The following is an 18,830-nucleotide window of genomic DNA, read 5'->3' as shown; positions in this document are numbered from 1 at the left end:
CCCAACTGCCCTCACTTAAAGGTCATTATTAATCTCCTTGCCACCATCATAAGCATTTCTGGAGAGCTGTGATGCCTCTGGGTCTGGGCAATTCCTGCCCACCTCAGGGTGGCACTGTCACTGCTCTGGCACTGGCACCAGCAGTCCTGTGGCACACCATAGGAGAGGTTGGCTGTGCTGCCTGCTCCAGGGAGTCCACAGGCAGTGCACTTCCCTGCACTTCTCCAGTGGGAGAGCACCAAAACCTCACTGGAGCAGTGAGGTGGTCAGGCTGCTTTACAAGCTCACAGTGCTCATTAGGAAACAAAACCCACCAGAAGGGCAAGGCTGCCTGGAACAGTGAAGATGCCACATAGTTCTGAAAAACCAAACCCCAACATTTTTCTATCTTCCACCCAGAGAGAGACCAGAAGGGTGACCACAGACCCCAGACACCAAAGAAGGCAAGTCGTGGACACAAGCAGAGCTGTATGCTGGTTTTAATGTTCCTAAGAACTAGGAAACAGAAATCAAAAATAGACTTTGCTCTTCTTGATAAAAGTAATAAAATGGTTAGCGGTGTTAAATTAATCCTTACAAAACAAAACCCAAGGAGGTTAAATAAAGCCCGGAGGCTCCGCATAAAAACCACGACTACAAAACAGCTGCAAAGACGTCTTTACACACCAAACTCTTCTCCTCTGCTCCTCCCCTCTTCAGGACACAATGTCAGTGAACACGGGACTCACACATGAGAAAGAAACACAGATGCGATGGGAGCAGCCCCACGAGGAGCGTGGGTGCCACAGACAGAACTATTTACACTATGGACACGGAGCTGTGCTGGGGCCAGTCCGGCCGCAGGAGCCCCCGGGCTCTGCCCGTCCCTCTCCTGCCGGGGCCCCTCCGGCCGTGGCGCTCAGCGCCCAGCACTCGCGCTTGCCTGCCATCCATCCATCCATCCATCCATCCATCCATCCATCCATCCATCCATCCCTCCATCTGTCCCGCCGTCCTTCTGCTTGCGCGCATCCCAGCTCTGGCTGTCCCTTCCCTCGGCGCTCCGGAGTGGCGGAGCTGCCGGCTCCTCCTGCCGCGCCACGCTGGGTTCCCTCGCCCCTGCGGAGGGCTGCGGCTGAGCCTTCTCTCCCACTGGCCGCCGGGCGCTGCCGGCTCCTGGGGGCTGGCGTGCAGTTCGCAGAGGAGAGCAAGTGCCATGGAGCTGCTGTGCACGAGTCCCGGGCCGGCGCTGCACAGCCAGCAGTCTCTGCTGCCCCGGCCAGCCTGCCCCGGGGCCGCTGGCACCTCCCCTGCTGCCTCGCACCTCTGCCTTAGTTGGGATTAGTCTCTCGGCTGCTGCTCTGCTCTCGGCCCAGCTCCCGCTCTTTGTCTGCTGTGGAGGAGGAGGAGGAGGATGAGGACGAGGAGGAGGAAGATGAGGAGCTGAGGGTCCGGCCCGAATGCTTGTAGGCTGCAACAAGCTCCTGCAGCCGCTCCGGCGTGGGCTCCCACTTGGCAAAGCCGGCGCTGTTCTGCAGGAAGAGGACGGCTGTGTTGTGCACAGCCTTGTAGTACATCTCCTCTCTGCAAGGGAAGAGCACAGGCATCAGCACTTCCCCTGGCCCCTGCCCAAAGCCCTGGACACCTGCTCCTCATCTTCCTGCCTTCACTAGGACAAGTATTTGTCCCCTCCTTTCTCTCATTATTCTGAGGAGAAGGGAAGCCTCAGATAGTTCTGAGTACAGTAGAGGCTCCTGAGCTTCCAGAGGAAAAAAGCACTCATGCTGCAGAGCCTCACTGTTTTCCCTACCAGTACACATGTGCTGGAAACTTGCTGTCCCTCCAGAGGGGACTCATCACACCGAGGCATCAGTCCTAAGTAGATAAGAACTTCAGTGTTCAGGCACCCGTTGCTCAAATCTGTTGCCTCAGCAGCAGAGCAGAGGCCAGCCTGCCCCACCGAGGACCAAGCTCCCAATTGCCTCTGGTCCTCCAGGGATATCCAGCTGCTGCTGCATAAGCATCTACCAGGCCTGAGGGCAGAGGCATCAATCAGTGCCACAGATGTGACCTGTTCTAGCTGGATTTGTGCCCAAGGCACACACCTCTCACAAGCTGAAGTTAGCAGTCATTAAACAGAAGTTGAATTCACCATACTGTCTGCCCATCCTATATCATTGCCCAAGGTGTCTCCTTAGACCTAAGATCACCTCAGGAGGACATAAAGGTGGTCTGGAACCCAGTTCTTTCCGATGCCCGCTGATGAGAGACTGCAGGAGGCTGTTCTTAGAGGTTTTCATGGTTGTTTATTATTTCTTATCTCAGGAATGCTTTGTCCAGCGAACAGTGGTCTGCTCGCCAGATGTCCAGGGCAGAGTCTGCCTGAGAAAGGCAGGACTTATCTTTTATAGTCTAAATTACGTACTAGATATTTACAATTGACTCCCAATACACTTCAATCTTATAACATGGTCCAGCTTTGTCCCCATCCAACCTGAAAGTGCCAGCCTGTCACCCAGCATGGATGACAAGGAGAAGGAGGAAGAGGTATACCCCGCCCCAAATCCTCCATCTTGGCCAAGAGCCCCTTAATATAAACATTCTAGAAATCAGTTAATTCTACATTCTAACAGTCTAATTTACACTCTATTTATTTTTGCAGCTTGCATTTCTTCTCTCAATGTTGGCAAATTGTTCCACGGAGCTAAATCCAGCCCCTAAGACACTTGGGTCCCATTCGAAGGTCTTTGGGGACCCCACCAGGGGGATCTTAAACCTCCCAGGGAAGCCAGAGGAATACTCTGGGCTCCCACAATCCTAAACACCCAGAGTGATGATGCGCTGCGCTTGTCCTTGCCTGCTCTCTGCTTCCCACTGATTTCAGTTTGGGAGAGGATATTTCTGTCACACAGCTTCAGAGCCGTGTTCCCAAAGGACCCAAGAACAAAGCCTACTTTTTGCAGACGTGCTGGGACCCGCTGCGGTACTCGTGATCGAAGGCGGGCAGGATGAGCTGGTGCCGCTTGAACTTGCTCTGCTCCATGCGCGTCAGGGCTGGTGTGGGGGGGTCCCGCCACTCAGGGATGAAGACAATGAAGGAGAGTGGCTCGCTGGAGCTCTCCAGCAGTTTCTAGTGCAAGAAGAAAAGGAGCAATCTCAGCAACGACGTCTTTAATGAGCCCTACAGAAAGGAAATGCTTCTGCTTCAAGAGCAGTGCCCAGCTGTCACTGTCCTCTGTCCCTGCTCTTAGAGTGCAGGAGTGTGGGGAGCAGAGGATGGACAGCATGGCTCCATCCCAAACAACCCCGCTGGTGAGCAGACATACCTCAAAGTGAGAGACCATGGCATCCATCAGCTCCTCACAGAACGGAGGATTTGCCTCAAAAGAGCCACTTATAGGGAAGAAATCCAGGCACGGGCTGGAGAAAGAGGCAAAGATCCCCCATCAGCTCATCCTGAGTCATCTCATGGGCATTCACCCACACCCACACAGAGCAAGGGAATGTAATACTCACCCCCTGGATCCAAAATACCCGTCTGTGTCCAAGAAGGCTGAACAGTACTGTTTAAAATAGCAATTCAGGGGCGAGGCAAAGCATTCAAAACTCACTCCAAACAGCTTGTGGAGGGCTTCAAAGATGTGCACAGGAAGTGCCCCTTGCAGACCAGTCCCCTCATACAGCCCCACACCGAACATCATCTGAGGAGAGCAAACCCTGGTGAGCCGTGCCTGCACTCGCTGTTCCTGCTGCTCCCTTCACTGACCACGGACCCAGGGTCAAATGTCCATGCACCTACTCCTCTAGGTATGCAGGGCCCCCTCGTCCTTTCTCAAATTCCTGTAGGTCCCTGCATGTACCCAAGAATGCTCTTTAGAGATTTTATGCAACTCTGACCTCACAAAACCATCAGTTTTCTCTTTTACCCAAGTGAGCCTTCAGTTGCCCCTCTGAAACAAGAGCTACTGAAGCTTCACAAAAATCTTTACCCACACCAAGGTCTCATGTAAAGACCACAACTGCTCCCCAGTTGACAGTCCTACCCCAGCATAGCACGAGCAGACTACACACCCAGTTTAAACCCTGTGTTGCCCCAGGTTCCCAAAGCTGTGACCCCTTCCCAGAGCAAAGATAAGTTCCCAGTGCTGCCAAGGTATAGGTGTGGTGAGACCATACCTGGTATCGACGGAGAAGGCACCAAACCCTAGGCAGGAACTTTTCAAAGCCCGAGTCATCGATGCAGCTGTACCGATAGAGAAGCCACTGGAAGAGAAAGCCCAGCCATTGAATACACCAGGAACAGCCAAGCTATGGTGATACAAGCACAATGTGACAGGGAGAGGGAGCCTGATGAGCAGGTGGCCTCTGCAGGGAGTTGTCAGTACATCTGCTGTCACTGCGTGAGCCACCAGCTTGTCACTAACATGAAATGAATGAACCACCACAGCAGCACGTGTCTCTCAGCAAGGGTTGCCTTGGTTTGAGTGCAATGTTCTGGCAGCACAACATTTATTCAGAGCACACCAAAGACTTGGGAAATACTCCCAGCAGAGCCTGGCTCCAGCTAATGTGAGAGTAGCTGCCCTCATGGCCGTGGCAGTGTTTGACAGCCCTGCAAGGTCAGTTGGCCAGCCTCTGCCCAGCCCTGCCCCGGAGATGCCCCTGCCCTGAGGGGCAGCAGTCAGCACCCAGCCCTTACCAGCTTGCTGAAGTAGTTGCGGCTGACTTTGACCATCTCCCCCTTGTAGCGCACACACGCCACATTGTTCTCCATGTGCATCTCCACGCTGGGAAGCGGCGGTGAGGGGATGGCCAGTCTCACGGGGTAGCAGTACACCAGCCTGTCCTGGACCTCAGGAGCTTCCACCTCAGCTGTGCAGAATGAACAGAAAAGCAGCCTGTGAGAAGCCAAGGGTATTCAGGACCAATCTTCAGTCCACCTCAAAAGACAGAGCAAACCAAATAAGGCTGAAGAGTAGGGTGGTCGTCCCAGAAAATACCATGGTGGTCCCTCACAGATTTCATAGGCAGCTACCTAGGTTCAAAGCTGATTCCCCAAATCAGTTCAGTCTTCCATTGCCACAGCACAGAGAGGACCCACTTGAAAGCATTTCTCTGCCTCTAACCCAGCAGAATTGCAGACAGCATTCAGCCAACCCAGCGTCCTGAGGCATGTTCAAAATACACAAAACACTCTTTCTGTTGTTACTGTTTCTTATTTCAGTTTGCCCCAAACTCATCCAAAGCACAATACCAATTCATAGGCTGCCAAATGCAGGAGGCAAAGGTGCGCTGCACCTTGTGGTTATCCACTGCCTCAACTTCAGGGAGAGCTCACAGATCAGCTGGAAAGAATCTCTGACTTAGTGGGGTTGGAAGACAAGCATCAAAAACAATGGCAAAAGGCAGACATTGGGACCTAAAGGGAGCCTGAGGAGAGCCAGGACCCAACAGGGAAAAGGACTACAGACAGTGGTAATGAAAGGAGCAGATCCCAGGGAGGAAGGGAAAGCTGACTGGAAAGCTGACTAGAGGCAGATGTACAGACCTGAATGGAAGAAAGAACAGAGAAAGATCAAGGAACACAAGCTCTGCCAAGAAAAGGTGCACAGTGACAAGATGGGAGGCAGGGGGGTGCAGGAAGGTGTTCAGAACACAAGAAATGTGTCAAATGAGAATGAATGGAGAATACTCAGCATTACTAAGGGGGTGTCAGCCGTCCCCAAGAATTAATGAAACAGCAGAGCAAAAAACGCATGGTCCAGTGAAATGAACGAATGGCCCTGCTCAGTGTGACCTGTTCCTAACAAGCTACTTCATCCTGCCAAATCACATATTTATAGTATCTGATGTTACAGCTGGTCAGAGCACCTGATGGAAGATGGTCTGTCACTGCACAGACACTTGACTGAAAGCTGAGGCTTATGCTGGACTGGCTGTTTCTTATTTTGAAATACAGGCTTTCTGACTTTTGGAGACAGAAATGTCTTCCCAACAGGTAATACTCTCTGAATAGGGACAGGCCAGACCGCAGGGCCATTAACTGCAGTGCAGTAGCTCTACAGCTCTTCCAAGCTGGCTGCATACCAGAGATATTGTTCTCTTTCAGTATGGCAAGATGCTTCTCCCGGATGCGCTTGACGTATTCCAGGGATATGTAGTAAATTTTACTGCAGATGCCTTCGACAGAGTCCTTGGCTGCAGCAGACACGTGGGGCCCACACTGTTTGCGTAAGTGCTCCAGGCGGTCCTGTGGAAACAGAGAACCAAAGTCTCTCACGTGGCCAACACCGGCTCTCCAGGGTTCTTCAGTGTCTCCAGGCTGCTCTCCCATGGCACACAACGAGGGGAGTTAATGGCAGCAGTCTCCAGAAGGACCAGTACCTGTCCCCACATACCCCCACATGGGTGGTACACTGACCATGTAGTCCTCCTTGGAGGCAGAATGGTCCCGTCGCAGCCAGCTGAAGGTGTCCTCCACATTCCACTTCACCACCTTCCTGCTGTCTGGGGAAGCACTCCTGCAAAAACAGAGGCAAAATTTAACTCATGGCTGCACACTAAGATATTCCACCCCCTTCCAAAGTTTTCAATCAGTGGGAAATGTGGATGCTGACACTTCCTCAAGGCCCATCCCTGTCACTCCCCTCGAGCTCTCTGGAAAGGCCTTCCGGACGTTTGCGTGACTGCCAACTGCCATATTCTCTCCAAAACTTAGTGTAGCAGGCTGCTGTCCTCATGCAATAGGAGAGGCCCACAAAGCCTTTATTTGTCATGGCAGTGGTCCATTTTGATATTGCCTGTAATTTTCAAGTACTGCTAGGGACTTGTGATTCTGAGAAAACCACCCTGTTTACAAGCTTTTCCTTTCCCTCACAAGGTTCTCCATCACTATCTTCCTCAGTTCTGTCTCCTGTGGCAGAACTGGTCAGCAAAACCCCACCTTGTATACAAAATGCCACTCTAAGCTTGTTGTTCTGCAACAGCAGTGAGTGCCCAAGTACCCCTGATTTTATCTTAGGGATAACAGAAGGCATTCCACAACCCACTACTTCATTGTCTCCACACACATTCAGTTTCCAAGTATTACACCAAAAGATGGCTCCAGCACTACTGTTTTTCTTCTGTATGTTCTTAACCTTGCTTTTCTTCAATAACATTATGACCAGTGCTGGATAAGGCATGAGAAGCCCCTCCTAGTCCTTTTTTGAACGTGACAGTACTGCAAGAAGAGCTCCCACCTGGATTCAATCAGACGTTTTGCAGCCTCAGCGTACTTGAAGAGCAGCCTCTTGGCTTCCTCCCGGAACTTAATTCTGGATAACCTGAGGTAAGTTAAATTCATAGGCATGAGTCTCACAAAGGCATGAAAGGCAGGTTCAGCTCCCCAGCTTCACCAGCATCCAACCACTTCATTACCCAAAGGGAACCACAGCAGAACCATGGCAGGTAAATCACCAGATCAGACCAGCCCAGAACCACCCCAACAAGGTACTGTCTGTGAACAGTACCTGATGGGAATGTCATTCATGATCTCTCTGAACATGGAAGGAGACACTACTGGCTCGCAGTCACTTGGTAAAAGAGGATCTGTCCCTTTATCAACCACTTTCCTCTCCAACATCCAGCGATTGAATGACTCCCTCGGGGGGTCAATCCCTGGAGATGCACAGAAGGGTCTAATCAATACAATACAGAAATGCCCAGTAGTTCTGACAAGGATCATCACACAAAGTTCTGCCTAATCAATTAACCAACAATGTCACAGAGTATAACCATCACAAAATGAGAACACAGGGACTAGACAGAGATGAAACAGAAGGCAAATCACCACAGCACTGCAGAACTGAGAAGGAAATCAAAGGAATCCAATAGAAACTCACCTTCTCGCTGCTGGCAGAGCTCACGGTAATGCTGCCTCAGCTTGAGAATGAGCTGGGACCGGAGCAGCTCCACCTCAGGGTGTGGAGAAAGCACTTCTGATGGTGCCCTCTGCTTAATCACAGCATTTGTCTGAATATCCAGGTCCCAGTATACTCTGTGGAAGAAGCAAATGTCATCAGGATAACCAGATCATTGGTTACCTATCAAATATTACTTTTAAAGATGCTTCCTTGGGCTGTTTCCCAAGCCAGGAAACCAAACTATCAAGACTCCTGGCAATGATTTATCCATCAGGTTTTATGAAAATATCTGGAAACCTGTGTGTCTCAAACACTTCACTGAGAAAGGAACAGAAGACAACTGGAGACAACTCACTCAGTTGGTCGTAGAAGAGCTGCCTGCTGTTTGTCTTCAGGTGAAACACACCATGCCTTCAAAACAGAGGTTCCTGGAATACTGGGAGAGCTGGGGACTGGCTGAGCAGCTGAGTTCCCTGGGACATCCACCTGTGTGTTTGAGAAAGATTAATTACTGCACCAGAGAGACAAGGAAAGGAGAAGCAGCCCAGTGAAACAAACAGTCCCACACCAGAACACCACGTGGGAGAACCCTGTGAGCCCTCCAGCCACCCTTGACTTCAGGCTGCACCTTTGTTTCGGAGCACCACACCCAACCACACCCACCTTGGGCTTCTTCACACTGTTGCCACTCGGTGGAACCTCCTCTGAGTATCTCCTCTTCCTCTGCTTGCTCTCCACAGAGGCATCTGCCACCCCACCTTCCAGGGGCATTGGAGCTGCGTTCAGTCCCAGAGGGTCTGACTATGAGAGTCCAAACAACAGGACACGTCAAGCTCACCTACTGCCACTGCAGCATCCCATTGCACTGCTCCCACCTCCCATGTGGATGCAAATAAGGACACCGCTAGTCACACCTGCACAAAGCTGAAAAACTCTCTTCTAGATAACTGTATGTTTTTTTAAAAGACTTTAATGAAAAACTCATCACAAATCCCCCACGCTGACTGTTCTTTGAGCGGTGCATGACTCCTGGAACAGCATCACCTGACAGAGATGACTTCCCCAGAATCATGCCAGACAATGGACCGAGCAGGTTCTGAAGGCACAGAAGACCCTCCCACACCTGTAATCTAAGGTCCACAGACCATGAACACCCCAGCAGTGGCACAGTCCTCTCTGAGGTGAGTGAGTGCTTACTATGACATCGTGCTGTCCCAGCACAGGCATTTCCCACAGAGACTGGTTCGTGAAGCGGTTGAAGTAGTATGGGCGGTTCTCCCGCTTGCTCCAGCACTTCTCCCAGCCAGCCTGCACCAGCTCATCTGAGAGGACAGCGAGAGTCAGGACAGGAGCATCCTGCACCACAGACCTGTCCTGCAGGTGCCCAGCACTGTCACAGCACACTCTGAAACACACATCATTCCCAGCCTCCCTTGGTAACCTTGCTCCACCCCCTCCCCACTCCCAGGGCCCTGCAGAATTCCCAAAGGCAGAGTGGTACCTGGCAGGTCCTGTACCAGGCGCATGGGTTTGGGGGAGCTGGGCTGGTTCTGGTTGGAGGTGCCAGGTGAGTGACTCATGAGAGACGCTTCCTCCGCAGGGCTTCTGTGATTCTCATTGGCCATTTCTCAGCAACCACACTAGAAAAAACAGAGTTATATCCAGTGTTAGAGCAGGAAAGGTCCCAGATCTGCTCGGCACACTCAGGTGTAGCAATACAAGTTCATTCTGATAATAAAACAGGGATTGAACCAGTACACATAAACAGCAGCTCAGCCCTGGAAAACAACCATTATCCTGGACACAACTAGCTATGAAGAATGCTCAGTGTTAAATGGGGTTAGCCAGGGTGTTCTTCAGGCCAGCATTCAATATATTTCCTTTTCAGCTAGATGCCTTCAAAGAGTGAAGCATCAGATTGTAAAAAATAACATATGCTCCTCTGTGATTATATACCACCTTCTGCCACACCAATACCACCAGCCAGGTTTGATCTGTTGTCCTCAGAGACAGTTTAAATCAACTCACACACACATAACTGCACATCATTTCACTAAAGGCTTTAATTAAAAAAATAAACCTCTGCTATATAAAATAGCCCTGAAGGTTCACTAACAACTTCTGTGGTTCAGAAAACCACAGGCTAGGAGTCAGGAGCTCCCGAATTATTACCCTCTGCCTGTCCCAGGCCGACATGTCATACTCCTAGTCCTAGTCCCACAAGCAGGGCCTCAGCCAGCTGTTTTGGCTCTTGCTGCTTTTTCATCTGCATAACAACAGTCATGCAAAAGAAGGTCTGTTGGAACAATAAAGCTCCTCTTAATCATAATTTAATGTTGCCAGCTGGAGAGAAACAGCCAGGCTTTTCCTCTCTTAGTCACCACGCTTCCCCTGGGGAAGTTTCTGAAACAGCGCCGCAGATTGCTCTTCTCTGGCAGCCCAAAACACATTGGCAATGAACTGGGGGGAAACAAGCATTTTACATAATTCCCAGCTACCTCAGACACTTAACTCTATTCAGGCTTTGGAGACACCCGACAGCACACACCAGCACTATCAGGGCAGCAGCAGCACAATGCTGTGCATAGTGTACTTCTCACCTGGCAGCACAAGCCATGTATAGGAGGTCTTCAATAAAAACTCTGGATTTTTTTGGGGCTAAGTCACTTGGATTTGAAGCCTTTGCTATCCTTCCTGTGCATAAAGGCCAGTGGCTATTTCAGCAGAACAGAACGGCAGGAGCAAACATTGGTCAAGAGTGGGCAGTAGCTCAGCTGCCCACAGCATTGGCTGAGATCAGCATTGAGGAACTCAACTTCTTTAGCCCCTAGGAAGATGTTTCCATCCTTTCAGGCAGGGTACACAAGGGATGGTGTGGGACACTGTGGACACGCAGAGTCTGGGTCTCTTCTCCAGTACAGGCAGGTCACACCTCATGCCTGCTTCAGAGTGCAGGGCACAATTGGGGACCTTTAATGCCTCAGAAGTGAGCACTGAGCAATCTCGCACTCCCTCCTGAACTCCAACCCCACCGTGTCTTTACAGTCACTTCACAAAGGTGCCAAGGTGAGCTGGGTCAAGGGCAGCAGCTCAGACTCCTGTCAGCCTGTGGCTACAGGGACCCCAAAGACTGTGGGCCTGCAAGGCAGGAGTGCAGGGTACCTCTGAAGGATCTTTAGTCCCTCCTCAAACTAAAGGCACATTTGCACATGCAGCTGCTGCTGTGTCCTGCACGTTACACAGAGCACATGCTGGAGTGAACTGGTGTGTACTGGGGGGACCAGAGCTTTCAAAGTGATGTATGTCAGGATTCAGACAGTGCTGGGCATGGAGCCCTGGCCAGCTTGGATTGCACGCGCCAGATCCAGGGACCTGCCAGTGTTTTTCACCACCCATTGCTCAAAAGAGCTGTCAAATAGGGTCACTGGCTCTGCCTCCTCCCATTTATGGATAAACTGGAACGGTGGAAGTAGCCAAGAAGCTTTATCATTTGATCAGTGTTAACAAGTATTAAATCCAAGTACCCTTAAGGTCTGGAAAAAGGAAACAGCCAAACTAACAGGAATAGTGGCAGAAGCCACTCTACGTTTATGCAACTACACTGGGACTTAGACAGTGACAGGGATCCAGAGGAAGCATTTTATGGTGATTACGGTATGTTTTTATACACCATGGCAATGCATACAGTGCTTCACAAACACGGTACAATGCTGTCCCTGCCCAGAGAGCTTACAACCTAGAGCAGCAGCACAACCAGAGACCACAGCGAGGGGTAAGGAGACAGAGTAAAGAAGTACAGCAAACAGGACCGGTATTTGTTTCCATTTCACCGAGGTAGCATTTTGTACAAGACAACAGTAAATGCAGACAAAGGAGATCAGCGACAGCCCCCCGGGACAACCCCGCGGGTCTCCCCCATCCCAGAACCACGGCTGCTCCAGGAGGCTGGGAGCCAGACCACCGCCTCCCCCATCGGTACCCATCCCCTTCCCGGCCGGCGGGCCCGGAGCTGAGCAGCGCAGCGCTCCCGGGGCAGCACGGGCACTGGGCACCGTATCTGCTCGGGGAAGCGGCCGGGAACCTCCTGGGGCTGCCCTGCCGGCGGCGAAGACGGCACGGAGCTCCTCGGCGCGGCGGGCCGGGGCCGGCGGGCGGCCACGGGCGCCTAGCGAGTGCGGAGAGGAGGCGGCGGCGGCGACAACTCTGCAGTCTGGCCGGGAGCGGTCCGGGGGCGCGGCCTAAGCGGGGCGGCGGCCGGCCGGGCGGGTACTTACGGTGGCGGGCTGCCTGGCGGGACGCGTGGCCGTCGCTCCGTGCTCGCCGCTTGCGCGCCGGGGCCGCATCCTCATAGCGGGGCGTCCCGCGCCTGGCCCGCGGGGGCGGCTGCGGAGACAGGAGCCCGTTACGGCGCCGCGGGGAGGGGCCGCGGGACGCGCAGGCGCGGCGGGGGCACAGCGGGGGTGCGGCGGCGGGAGCGCGGCGGCCGTGGCGGCAGCGCTCTAAGATGGCGGCCATGGGCCTGCGCCGCCTCCCCTCCGCCGCCTGCCCGCCGCCGCTGCCCGCCCCCGCCGCCTCCTCCTGCACGGCGAGCCGCGGCCACGCGGTTGCGCCGCTTACCTGGGCGTGAGGCCAGGGGCTGCAGGCACCGGGCACCGCTGCGTCCGCCACCGCCACCGCCCCACCTCCGCCTCGCCCGCCCCGCCGCCGCCATCTTGCGCCGGGGCCGCGGGTGTGGAGCGCTTGCGCGAAGCAGAGCCCGCGCTTGGGGAATTCCGTGGCGCATGCGCAAATGTTGCGCGGTCATTCCCGCCCACCCGGCGCCATCTTTGTGGCGGACACCACCCCGCCGTGGGTGCGGAGCGGTGGCGGTCCCTCTTAAAGCGGAGCGGCTCCGCCCTCTCACCCGCTGCGGGCGGTTCCCGGTACTGACAGGGTGCGGCCGCAGCGGTCGCCACCAAAGGGCCTTTGAAGAGCGGCGGCGCCGGGGCGGGACGGCAGCTGGGCCGGGGGGGGCTGCATTGATGTGCGGGCGCGAGGCTTCCGCCGCCCGCCGGGCACAGCGGTTGCTCCTGCTGCGCTTTAGCCCGGGCCGGCCCTGGCAGCCACTGCCTGTCCCGGCGTTTCCTCGGGCGCATGACACGTCCCTCCCCACATTATTGCCGTGGCTGTTCCCTGGCCCGCGGGTCCCGGTGCCAGGCGGCGGGCGCTGGCAGTGAGGGACGCGATGCAGTGCAGGGCACAGCCTGATGGGCGCTGGGGTCGCTCCCTTGCCCGCGGCCCGTGACTGCTCCTGCACAGCGTATGCTGGAGGATGACACGGGACGTGGAAGGAGAACACGGCTGTTACTGGGGGCTCCTTGGGGGCCGCAGGATCCCCTTCCAGCCGGGGGAGCTTCAGCCGCATCCGCCTAGCAGAGCCCCCGTCCTGCCTTGACCCCACCTCCTTGGGCAGCCGATGGCCCTCTATCCCGATGGGGAAACCGCGGGGTCTGTCCTGCACTCTTCCTCTGGGATATCCCGCTGCCCAGCTTTCCAAGGGGTTTCCCATCTCCCGGAGTCCTGCCCTCTGCTCCGGGAGCACTGGGGTCAGTTTAATGAGTTAACGCTGGCGCAGCAGTTCTGGAGGGGGTAAGTGCTGTGTAAGCACTGAGGCTCCCGTTTTGGGCTTCCAGCAGCCCGGCTCCGCTGCCCAGAGCACCGATAACCGCCTGGGGCACAAAGGGCCGGCTCAGACCGACCCCTGAGGGCAGAGGGGACTCTGAGACGGGACAGTGAAACTCCTGCCTTGGAGCGAAGCAGCTCAGGTGGCCAAGGGGGTGGTGAGGGCAGGGGCAGACCCTCGGCATGGCTCGACCAGGCAGGATTCTGGGGAGGGAGCCCCGGGCTGAGGAGCTGCCCATCTTTCCCGTGACGGGAGCAGGACGGCGAAATGGGGACACTCCGGCAGTTGCCTATATACGTGCTGCGACCCCGAAGCCAGTCAAACTGCCGCTAACACACGGGGCAAGGCCATCCAGAGGCATATCCTGCAGAGCCAGTGATGCCTGGCTTGGAATCGGGGCACAGTCTGTGGGGGCAGTTCTGAGAGTCCACAGCCTCGGCAGCTTCTCTGCTTAGTTCATGTTATAGATAGGCATGAAACAGCCCCCAACAGCACCTCCGGCCCGGGGCCGCGGAGTCTGCACTGAAGCTGGGATAGATCAGCACTGGCAGAAGCTTTATAATACAGATTGGGAGTCCCCAACACCCCAGGCCCTCCAGGACGCCGTTTGCACATGTGCCCCTCGCACGGCGGGTGCCGGAGAGATCCACGGCTGCGTGTGCAGGACGCGGGGAGCGGTGTTCTCGGGGGTAGGAAGGCTTCGTGTCCAGCCTGGAGCTGGGGTGGCCAGGCGAGCCGCTGTCTGTGCCGGAGCTGGCAGCCAGCCGGGCTCGGCAGGACACAGACCTGCATCCTCCCCGTCCATCCGTCCCGCTGTCTCCTCCCAGCTGTGAGCCCACAAGGAGTGGCAGCTGGGGGCTATATAAAGGCAGGGAAACCTCAGCCAGCTCAAAAGAAAGTCTTGGAGCTGGTGGTGTTCTCCCTCCCTCCTGCCTTCACGTGATTCAGCTTCCCCACGCCGGGAGCCGAGGACAAGCCTCGCTGTAAGTACCCGAACTGAGCCGGCATTGTGTGAGGGACCCCCCCAGCCTCTGGGCACGATAGTGCCTCCGGGCCCCGGGGAAGGGGAACCTCCATCCTCTCCCTTCATAGAAGTGGAGGAAAACGCTGTGGGGCAGCCCTGTCCCATCACACAGCCCCAGGGAGGGGGTCCGCCATCCTCTCCCTTCAGAGAACTGGGGGAAGGTGCGGGGGTGCCCCGTCTCATCCCACAGCCTCGCACGGAGCTCTGCCTGTTGCTGCGGGATGGACGGACTCCAGCTCCCGTCTCAAACCAGCCTGGGGGCAGGCGGCACATCTCGGGGGGCCTGTGAGGGTTGCGGGACGGTCCCACGGGCGAGGGCTCGCTCCTCTGCGAAGTGCTGAGGCTCCCCGCTGCTGCAGCACGCACGGGGCTGGCGCTTGTCCCTGCGGTTTGGGGAGCGGGGTGTGTGCAGGGCGGGGAGAGTGCTGCAGTGCGTGCTCCCAGATGTGGGACCCTTGGGCTCCAAAGGGCCAGTGCTGGGGCTTGTGCACAGCACCCTAGGGTGGGGGCCGTGCCCCGCGTGGGCTGCTGGTCCAGAGATTTTGGGCAAAGGCGACCTGGGCAGCACTGCGGGGTTCCAGGGAGAATAGTGGAACCGTGGGGTGTTCCTTGGAGCTACCCCCTGCCCCGGGCAGGGTGGACACCAGCTGCTTCCCTTCCCGGGAAGGTGTCCCCCGGCCTGTCCTTGCTGACACCGTGCGTGTCCCCAGGCCAGTCCGTGCTGACCCTGCTCTCTGCCTCCCCAGGTGCGAGATGGCTGCCGGGAGCTGCCTCCTTCTTCTCCTTCTTCCCTCGCTGGTCACAGCCTCACACAGCCCTCCTGGCTGTAAGATCCGGATTACTTCCAAGGGGCTGGACCTGGGTAAGGGGCTGGCCAGGATGGGAAAGAGGGACGTTGGCACTCTCCTGGGGTCTGTGCCTGTGTAGGGCTCTGCCTGTACTGCTCCACCGTGGGGTGGCCGAGGAGGAGTGGGGGCTGTCAGGGGCGATGCTGCTGGGAGGGCACATCCCAGCCCAGCCTCCTTTTTCCCTGCAGTGAAGCAGGAGGGGCTGCGCTTTGTGGAGCAGGAGCTGCACAACATCACGGTGTCGGACCTGCATGGGAGTGAGGGGCAGTTCCAGTACAACATCAGCCAGTGAGTGCTGCCTTCTGCCCACGGCTTCCGATGTCCATCTGTCCATGTAACCACCCCTGTCCCCTCTGCAGGGTCAAGGTGACAGACCTGCAGTTGGCCTTTTCAGACCTAAACTTCCAGCCCCAGCAGCACCTTGTCTTCGACATCAACAATGCTTCCATTAGCCTACGCTTCCGCAGGCAGCTGCTCTACTGGTTCTTGTGAGCTGCGTCCCCTTCCTGCTGCTCTGGGTGCTAGTCCACCCCACAGCTATGCCTGCTGGGTGCCTTGCTGTCCTGCAGCTGGCAGGAGCTGTGTGCTCCTCTCATCTTCTTTCCTGGCTTCCAGCTATGACATTGGGTCCATCAATGCTTCTGCGGATGGTGTCCACATCTACACGGTGCTGCAGTTGGCCAAGGATGAGGCTGGGCGCCTCAAGATCTCCAATATGACCTGCAATGCCTCCATAGCCAGAATGCATGCTGGCTTCTCCGGCACACTCAGGTACACCTGACCTCTCTGCCTGTGCCTGGCTCTCTAATCCCCTTCCCACACCCTCAGTGCTTCCTCAGCCCAGCTGTTTGTTGGAATGGGTACAGAGCCACAGGGAGAACAGGCAGTGCAGAACCACTCTTGTGTCCTGCAGGAAGGTCTATGAGTTCCTGAGCACCTTCATTGTCACAGCGATGCGCTTCCTCCTCAGCCAGCAGGTACAACCAAGTGTAGAGGAGAGGGGCTGTAGGATGTTAGGGTTGGCCCTCTGTGTGTGGGAGAGGGCAGAGTTGTATCCCACCCATCTGCTGGGCCTTGTCCTGCCTCTGCAGCTCCTCATCCAGTCCTGGGAGTGATTCCCCTCAGCCTGGCTCCTTGCCTTGCAGATCTGCCCATCCCTGGAGCATGCCAGCCTGGTGCTGCTGAACTCTTTGCTGGACACAGTGCCTGGTGTGTGTTGCCCTGGGAAAGGGACTGGATCCCATTCACTGTGGGGCAGACAGTCTGCCAGGCAGCTCCAGGCTAAGTGACACCAGCACATCTTCCCTGGCAGTGAGGAACTATGTGGATGAGCATATCGGGATTGACTACTCCCTCCTACGGGATCCATCCATCTCCACTGACACCCTTGACCTCGACTTCAAGGTGAACACTGGGTCCTGCTTGTTGGTCCTTCCCCATCCCTGGGGAAAGGCTGTGTCAGCAGACACGCTGGGCTCCATGGAGCAGGTGAGGTGGGCTGCCCCCGTGGCTATAGGAACCTCTCTTGCTCTTGGTCCAGGGCATGTTCTTCCCTCGGGTGAGAGAAGACCAGGAGCTGGAGAACCACGCGGTGGAGCCGGTGATCAAGGAGACTGAACGCATGGTTTATGTTGCCTTCTCTGAGTACTTCTTCGACTCAGCCATGCACTCATACTTCCAGGCAGGAGTGCTGACCATAGAGCTCCAGGGGGAGAAGGTAAGGAGCACCAGACACTCGGACTGTGTGCAGGCAGGAGGGAGGGGTGAGCTGTGTCACAGAGTAAAGGAGGTGCCAGTCAGGGAGCAGCTTTTTTGGGACCTGCAGCAGCAGCTCCCTTTCCCTCCGGTGGTTTGTGCTCTCCACAGATACCGAAGGACCTGGAAGTTTTGCTGAGAGCCACATTCTTTGGGACCATCTTCATGCTGGTAAGGAGCCTCCAGACAGGGTGGAAGGCATGGCAGAGCATAGCCCTGCCCTGCTCCAAGACTCCAGCTCACCTGCCTTCCCCAGAGTCCTTCTGTGGATGCTCCGCTGCGGCTTGTGCTGCAGGTCTCTGCTCCCCCTCGCTGCATCATCAAACCCTCGGGGACCTCAGTCTCTGTCTCTGCTTTCCTGAACATCTCACTGGTGCCCCCGGACCGCCCACCTGTCCAGCTCTCCAGCATGGCCATGGTGAGGGAGGGGTGGGGCTCCTTGTGCAGTCACTCCAGTGTACACAGGAGCAGTGTCCCCCATCCTGTGTTGCAAGGCACTGGTGTCACCGAGCAGAGGGGACACTGGACCTGTGGGTTGTGTTGGCCTGGTTGCCCTCTGCCTGCTGTGAGTCAGCCCTCTCCCTCCCCAGGAAACCAAGCTGAGTGCCAAGGTGTTCCTGCAAGGGAAGGCGCTGCGTGTGCAGCTGGACCTACGACGGTATGGCTGGGGTCTGTGGGGGCATTGGGAGAGTCCCCTCCAAACCCTACTCACAACTGCTTCCTTCTGTCCAGGTTTCGCATCTATTCCAAGCAGTCAGCGCTGGAGTCGCTCGCGGTGAGAGCACGGTGATGGCCTGGGAACCTTTACACCCAGCCACAGCATGGGGTGGGCTAGGGAGAAGCTGCCCATTCAGGATCCCCACTTACAGCCCTCCCTGCCCTGGCTGGCAGCTTTGTCACTACACTGACACCAGCTCTTCTCCTGCAGCTGTTCTCACTGCAGGCCCCACTGAAGACCCTGCTGCAGCTGACTATCATGCCCATCATTAATGGTAGGCAACACTGCTCCCACGCAACTGGGAGTGCAGGCAGGGGCATAGCAGGGCTCAGCCTCATCCCAGCTCTCCCTCTCTGCAGAAAGGACAAAGAAGGGGGTGCAGATCCCACTGCCCGAAGGCATGGACTTCACCAGGGAGGTGGTCACCAATCATGCAGTATGTGGTGGGATGGGACAGCCTTTGCCTCCATGTCCTGCTGGGAAGGGCATTTTCCTCTCCAGCCTTGAACTGACCCTCTTCCCTCTGCACAGGGATTCCTCACAGTGGGAGCTGATCTTCACTTCTCCAAGGGGCTGCGGGAGGTGATTGAGAAATACCGCCCAGTGCCAACTGCCACTGCCTACTCCAGCTCCCGGCCTGCAGAGCCCAGCCTGGACCCCAGCTCACTCTAGCTCTCCTCCCTGGACCAAGGGCAGATCCCGGGCTGGACCCATAGACTTTAGGTAGGAAGCAGCTTCCCTGGTACCACCAGCACATTGTCAGGGCATCCAGGCCCTGGTGGGGCGCAGCAAGGTGGAGAGGGTGCTCTGGGAATCCCTGCTGCACCCCTGCTCATTACACTAATAAACCACCTGACTCCAACTACATGGCCTTGTTGCTTGGAGGACATGTCCATGCTGGGGTACATGGTTGGGAGAAGTAAAAGAGGCAGCTGATGCT

General features: G+C 55.9%; 2 protein-coding genes across 3 annotated transcripts; one reads left to right on the top strand and one right to left on the bottom strand.

Annotated features, from left to right (window-relative positions):
• Positions 1-461: 461 nt before the first annotated feature.
• PCIF1 (phosphorylated CTD interacting factor 1) lies at positions 462-12,610 on the bottom strand. 2 transcript variants are annotated; one of them, XM_056507283.1, is made up of 17 exons: positions 12,501-12,595; positions 12,158-12,266; positions 9,385-9,523; positions 9,081-9,205; positions 8,547-8,684; positions 8,239-8,369; positions 7,863-8,017; positions 7,491-7,638; positions 7,221-7,304; positions 6,401-6,500; positions 6,067-6,229; positions 4,679-4,851; positions 4,156-4,242; positions 3,496-3,680; positions 3,306-3,399; positions 2,934-3,109; positions 462-1,563 (listed from the first exon to the last, which is right to left on the bottom strand). In XM_056507283.1, exons 3-17 carry the CDS (start codon positions 9,506-9,508, stop codon positions 1,311-1,313), a joined length of 2,136 nt encoding a protein of 711 aa, XP_056363258.1. In that variant the 5' UTR covers positions 9,509-9,523; positions 12,158-12,266; positions 12,501-12,595; the 3' UTR covers positions 462-1,310. The 2 variants fall into 2 exon arrangements, with proteins under 2 accessions (XP_056363258.1, XP_056363259.1); XM_056507284.1 differs by lacking the exon at positions 12,158-12,266 and having other exon boundaries at positions 12,501-12,610.
• A 114-nt stretch (positions 12,611-12,724) lies between these two features.
• On the top strand, positions 12,725-18,752 carry PLTP (phospholipid transfer protein). The gene is made up of 16 exons (XM_056507285.1): positions 12,725-14,528; positions 15,316-15,431; positions 15,606-15,705; positions 15,777-15,905; positions 16,033-16,188; positions 16,331-16,394; positions 16,563-16,626; positions 16,730-16,821; positions 16,958-17,134; positions 17,284-17,343; positions 17,429-17,590; positions 17,763-17,830; positions 17,905-17,947; positions 18,101-18,164; positions 18,250-18,326; positions 18,422-18,752. The coding sequence occupies exons 2-16, from the start codon at positions 15,323-15,325 to the stop codon at positions 18,560-18,562; spliced, it is 1,506 nt and encodes a 501-aa protein (XP_056363260.1). The 5' UTR covers positions 12,725-14,528; positions 15,316-15,322; the 3' UTR covers positions 18,563-18,752.
• The last annotated feature ends 78 nt before the right edge of the window (positions 18,753-18,830 follow it).

This window comes from Oenanthe melanoleuca, chromosome 20, assembly GCF_029582105.1.
Source record: "Oenanthe melanoleuca isolate GR-GAL-2019-014 chromosome 20, OMel1.0, whole genome shotgun sequence".
NCBI classification, from domain to species: domain Eukaryota; kingdom Metazoa; phylum Chordata; class Aves; order Passeriformes; family Muscicapidae; genus Oenanthe; species Oenanthe melanoleuca.
The sequence above is the reverse complement of the archived record's forward strand: the minus strand, read 5'-3'. Positions and strand labels throughout refer to the sequence as shown.